Here is a 5,839-nt window from a genome sequence, read left to right on the forward strand (position 1 = left end):
CAGACCCTCTTTTGTCAGTTCACACTTTTCCAGAGTGTGTGCTTTCTTTCCAGTATTTAGATAGGTTAGGGGAGTCCATTTGAATTGAGTTATACATCATTTTAATGCTTTAATAGAGTCTGCTCTTTGAGAATCTGCCCTAAACTGAAAATCCATGTCTGGCGACTTTTTGTTGGTTTTGTGATGTAGGGTCACATATTTACAAGACAAATGTCAGATAAATATCTGATAGAGAGAGCTGCAAAATACACTTTACGATAATATATATATTTTTTTCTTTTCTAGATGACAAATAGAGGCACATTCTCCAGCAAATCAGAATAAATGTAATAAATGGATGTAGGCTACATCGGAAAGTACATAATACGAATGCTGGCCTACATACACAGTCAGAGTACAATTGAATAACTGAGATGAAGCAATTATTCTTCTTATAAAGAAATTGCATGTTTCAGCAACATCACCAACGAAATTTTACCCTTGTTTGTTCGGTATTAAAGAGAGAATATCACTAAACGTTATATATAGGACCAACCAACCAGAGCCATGTAAATACAAAGAATATAAGCTGAGCACAGTGAAATGCAACGATTCTTACATTACTTTACATGGTTGTCAAGAATAATTGGACTTTGAAAAGACAGTTTCTAACTATTTTTGTGGCTCAGAAAAAAAAAAAAACAACCCGGCATTCGTAGACTGAGCTGTTGATAATTGTCAATCTGAAGCAGGAAGATGTCTGTAGATATTATATCGCCATTCAAATAAACAGTTTACTGGGAGAAAATTCAAAGATTTGTACTTAAATGCCACATGTGGAGTTCTCTTCTTTTCGTCTTTTCTTTTGTAATGTATTTGTTGTTTGACCTGATTTCAACGTTGCTGTGAATTTTACTGTGTAGTTTGTTCGTATTCATGCTTGTTTCAAACCAATTACAAATGATTATGAATATGATTACATACATTTACATCATAATATTTAGCTAGGGATCATTTATAACAAGGCTATTTTGGTGTTTCTCATGATTACTCCACTATCATATACATTATTACCATGTATTCTTGTTTGTCTGTGTGTTTTTTAACGCAAATTTGTAAGCCAATGACGAAAGTGGAAATAAATGGAGTAAAATGAAATGAATGAAATGAAGCATTTACTGATCATTTCTAACGATTATTTCATTCTTTCTTTTCATACAATATTACAGACTGTGACAAGAACTGGAAACGTTGGCCAATATGTGCAAGAAATGGATACTATTTCTATTGCTATTTCGGAGAAATTTGGGACAAATCACACCAATTTCCATAATACCTCTTTGATTTGAAGCAACAACAACACTTTTCTTTACTCAATTTTTTTTTTGTCATACATCGGCGAGTCGAAAACAGTCAATTATAATTTACGTGATTGTTTGTCCGCAATTTTTTATATATTTGGGGTCATGTCAATTATTCATTACAAAAATCCACGAACAGCCTTTTGATAAAAGGCTTGCAGCTAAAATGAATTCGTCGCCCTGATTATGAAAACCTTACATACTTTTATAGGTTTGATGGACGTGTATACACGACTCTGTCTCAAAGCTGTCACAAGTCACTCAGTCTGTCTTTATATCCATCACACTTTCGTCTATTAAAAGCCGCGCTCTCCCGGGGTCATCCCACAAGACCGACACCCACGAGTCATACAGCCCACGAGTTCGACATTGAAAACAGGTCCATGAGTCATACAGCTCACGAGTCGCACAGCCCATGAGTTCGACACTAGGCAAATAAAGCCTATGAGTTCGACGCGAGGTAAAAACAGCCCACGAGTTCGACAGATACAACACGGGGCTTAATGTGTCGGTCTTGTGGGCCTTGTTAGCTTTAAATAGTGTCAATCTAATGGCCTGTATAACTCGTGAGCTGTATAACTCATGGGCTATATGACTTGTGACCTGTATGACCCGAGGGCTGTATGACTCGTGGGTGTCGGTCTCGTGACGTGCACCCGCTCTACCTGCCGTGCCTGTTACAAAATGTATTGTGAGAAAATGATTTAAGTCATTTCATGATGTGATGCATGGAATGCACAAACATCCTTTTCTTGATCGGTAGCATAACTTGAAATAGTTCAGTTAGTTGCAAATATTGTGAACATGGGAGAAATTATCTCGTTGTTGCAAGTGTAAGCAAGTGGCAAGTGTAAGCTGATTTGATTTGAATGGTTATACTTATACCACGTTATGAAAGTTTCTTTGCTGGTTGTCGTTGTCAGGGGCATTTGGTGAGATGAATACTTAACTGGTCAGGACACCTTGATAATGATGCAAGGTGCATGGTTTTTACAACTTAAATTGGCAATGAAAGCTTTATCTTCCTGCAACTTGAATTTAACATTCCTAGCCATCTACGTTGAGCTGTTGAGAGCAAACACCTCTTTAAATAGATATTTTTTTAATTATGCAACTTTTACATGCTTGTTTTTGAAGAGCATCCCAAAAGTTTTGCTGCTTTCTGTCGAAAACGTTTGTTGGTAAGCGCGTAGAGGATGGGATTAATTGCTGAATTGGCCCATTGCACATTTTCAGCAATATTCCAACCTAATTTAGGAACACAGTCGACGTAACAAAACGAGCCCACGATAGCCATCAATCCGTAGGGCAGCCAGCATGCTGCAAATATACCAACATAGATGGCGAGTTTCGTTGCGATTTTCAGGCTTCTTTTAAACCTGTCTGCCGACAATTGTCGCCGAACATCTTCGGGTAAGTTTTGGTCGTCCCTGACGCAAACTGTCAGTGAGACTGGGCTGATTCCCAGTGGAGAAGTTCCTTTACCTCCTTTATGCTGCTGGCTAGAATCTGCAGAAAGGTTTGAAGAGAGCTCGCCCTCAACAGCAGATTTGATCCTTTCATTGAGAAGCTCCTTCGACGTTGATGCGCCCTGATTTATTTTCACTCGGCGAAACTGGTTCCACTGTTTCTTGATATTAAGAAAGATCAGAATATTCAAGACAGCAATTCCGCTGGCGGGCACAATACAGTTTATAGACTCAAAGGCCACAGAAGCAACGGGATTTAGGTGATATTCCGTGTAACATTCAACAGAGTAATCAATCATCTTGCTTTCATTTACAATATACGTCCATCCAAATGCGATCAGAAGCCAGTAGGCTGTTATGGCTACCCAAGTCGTTGTAATCGCTATCTTCACCCGATGCAGCGACATTATTGACTGGTATTTGAAATGTTTGGTCACCGCGTAGTATCGATCAAGGCTGATAAAAGCGATCATGGCGATCGACATGTTGACCGCAACGTAGTCTACGACGCTGTACAGTTTGCAGACTATCTCGCCAAAGAGCCATCTCCCAGAAGCTATCCACGATGCATTCATTGTTAGCGACACCATACCAACCAAAAGATCTGCTATGGCTAGGTTCATAATGATGAAGTTTGATGTTCTCTTCTTTATATCCTTGTCTTGTGCGTAGGAAAAGATTACCATGCAATTTCCACTGATTATTACTGCGATCAAAGCAACGTATGTGAAAAGAATAGCAATTGAAGTCTGGTTGTCTTCGGTTACTTCAGCAAGGGAGTCACTAGTATACCAGATATCTTCAGTCGTGAGAGCCATGATCTATTTTGTATAGGCGAAACATAAAAAGAGCAGAAGAATTTAGAGGCGCGGGCCTTCCCAGTACTTTGCAATGAGCGTTTTGTGTGTGTTTTGTGTTTTTACTTACTGCCATAAATAGTTTTATTTTCACCTGCGTCGCTAAACTTCGAGTTTCCAGTTTAGAATTCAAACTTTACATTTCCGGCAGCCGATATTATGTTTTGTTGTAATGCATCCCATGATAACCTGAAAGTCTGAGGTAACTTCTCTATCACTAAATCCGAAGATTTACCGCAGGAGAAGTGCATTTATTAGATGTTGTAATCAAATAGTGAAAAGAATGCACTGCTTTTAAAGGTATTGTTTACAATTGGGAGCAGTGATTCAATAAATGTTCGTGTTATCACATTTGATGCATATGTGTATAGGTCAGTTGTATCACAAAACATCCTAGCATATTATTTTGCAATAAAGCTTAAAATATAAGGAGATATCACTATCTTTCTCAATAAACCATAACTGGAGACGGTTTAGTCTGGAAACATTTTTTTATCATAACTATTGTTCACATTTTGTATGTCTAACAATACTTAACATCGATTATACTGGTTCAAATATTTACATTGGTTGTTTCTATCCTTAACTCACATTTAGAACTATTTTGAAGCACTAATGCTGGGTTTTTGCTACATCTGCAAATGGTAGATTATGCCTCTAAGGGGAAATATCGATAGCAATTTTACATTATACATAACAAAAAAAAAGAGAATAGGAAACATACAGAGAGCGGTTGAAGGTGACATTCGCAGTTTGGAAATTCGAAATCTGTTTATACAGGTAATGATAGGGGCCTACATGATACTCACTATACACGGATAGCACTTATAATCACTGTTCACCAAAGCAGCCGTCGGTGTGGACTCCTCCGGGTTACACTGCTTGACTCTTGAGAGATGATGGAGCTATTTCGTACAGAATGCTTGACTCGGGCAGATTCGTCTTACTTTTAAAAGGAATCCATACATTTTTGTCAAGCCTTCTCTCTGCCCAGGGCAACAATCCAAGCTAGTCTTGAGGTGATGTGATTGGCGGATAAGGCAGACACGCAATCGTTCAACAAGCATACTTCACAGCAACGGGGGGGGGGGGGGGGGGGGGGGCAAGTAAAAGTTATTGATGATCACTTCCAGGGCGCAGTTTATGGCAGCCAAGGTTTGTCTGAAGGAATGAACTTTTGCCTATTACTTGCGAAGCAAGAGAACGATCATTGTAAATTTCAGTTTTGAATTTTGAATTTCTGAATTTGATTTGATAGCTCTACATTCGGAACGATAAAATGACTGACATTTTTTTTTTCTCCCAGTTTGCAAGCGCCCCTCCCCCTCCATTTCTAACGACATTGGATTATGCATTTTAATTTATGCGTGAATTGTTAGAAATGCTCTTTATACATTTTTTGTATCAATTTTATCTTTTTTAGCTAATCTGAGCCGAAGGCTCAAGTTAGGTTTTGTGCCAATTATCCTCCGGTGCCCGGTGTCCGTCATGCGTCGTGAGTACATTTTTTTTTTACGTTTTCAGTCTTTTCTTGAAAGTCCCTCTGTTAGGATTTTAACCAAACATGGGAGGTAGCATTAATTTTGGGATAAGATCTCAATTTAATCAACGGGGGGGGGGGGGGTGGGGGAGGGGAGGGGATTGGGGAAAAAAGATGAGCCATATTGGTGAAATTCATCAAACTTTATTACCAGTAAAATTGGAAATTGGCAATTACACACAGAAATATTGTCTTTCATATTTCAAAATGAGTGCCGATTTAAGGATATTTTTCTCTTTTTTTTATAATTCTGAAATCGATATGAGACACTGTATGCAACCAAATCACAATTAAAACGAAAGAGAAGATATTGATTGATCCATGAAATGCTGGCAAAGAATGATATAGATGATAAAACAATACAGCATCAAACGACTGGTCTCTAATACTCGATAGGCTAATTCATTATTCGTTTCCAATTTGCATATTCGAAGATAATGGCTCTATATTCACCCATGCTGGAGGAGCCTAGGTTCCCGAGAGAGAGGGCTAAAATAATTATATCGAATGAAATACGCTTTCTTTACACGGCATACGATGAGGCGTCTCTACCAATTTTTCATATGAAATGAAAGACACACACACAGACACAGACACACATACACACACATTATTTATTTCAATTCTATATAT

At 38.3% G+C, this 5,839-nt stretch overlaps 1 protein-coding gene across 1 annotated transcript; it reads right to left on the bottom strand.

The window, feature by feature from the left end:
- Positions 1 to 2,457: 2,457 nt before the first annotated feature.
- On the bottom strand, positions 2,458 to 3,627 carry LOC139737999 (histamine H3 receptor-like). Its single transcript, XM_071648666.1, has one exon. It carries the CDS (start codon positions 3,625 to 3,627, stop codon positions 2,458 to 2,460), a length of 1,170 nt encoding a protein of 389 aa, XP_071504767.1.
- Between the last annotated feature and the right edge of the window lie 2,212 nt (positions 3,628 to 5,839).

The sequence above is a fragment of the Diadema antillarum genome, unplaced genomic scaffold, assembly GCF_040938485.1.
Source record: "Diadema antillarum isolate AM-2024a unplaced genomic scaffold, OU_Dant_1.0 seq00000718_RagTag, whole genome shotgun sequence".
Taxonomy (NCBI): domain Eukaryota; kingdom Metazoa; phylum Echinodermata; class Echinoidea; order Diadematoida; family Diadematidae; genus Diadema; species Diadema antillarum.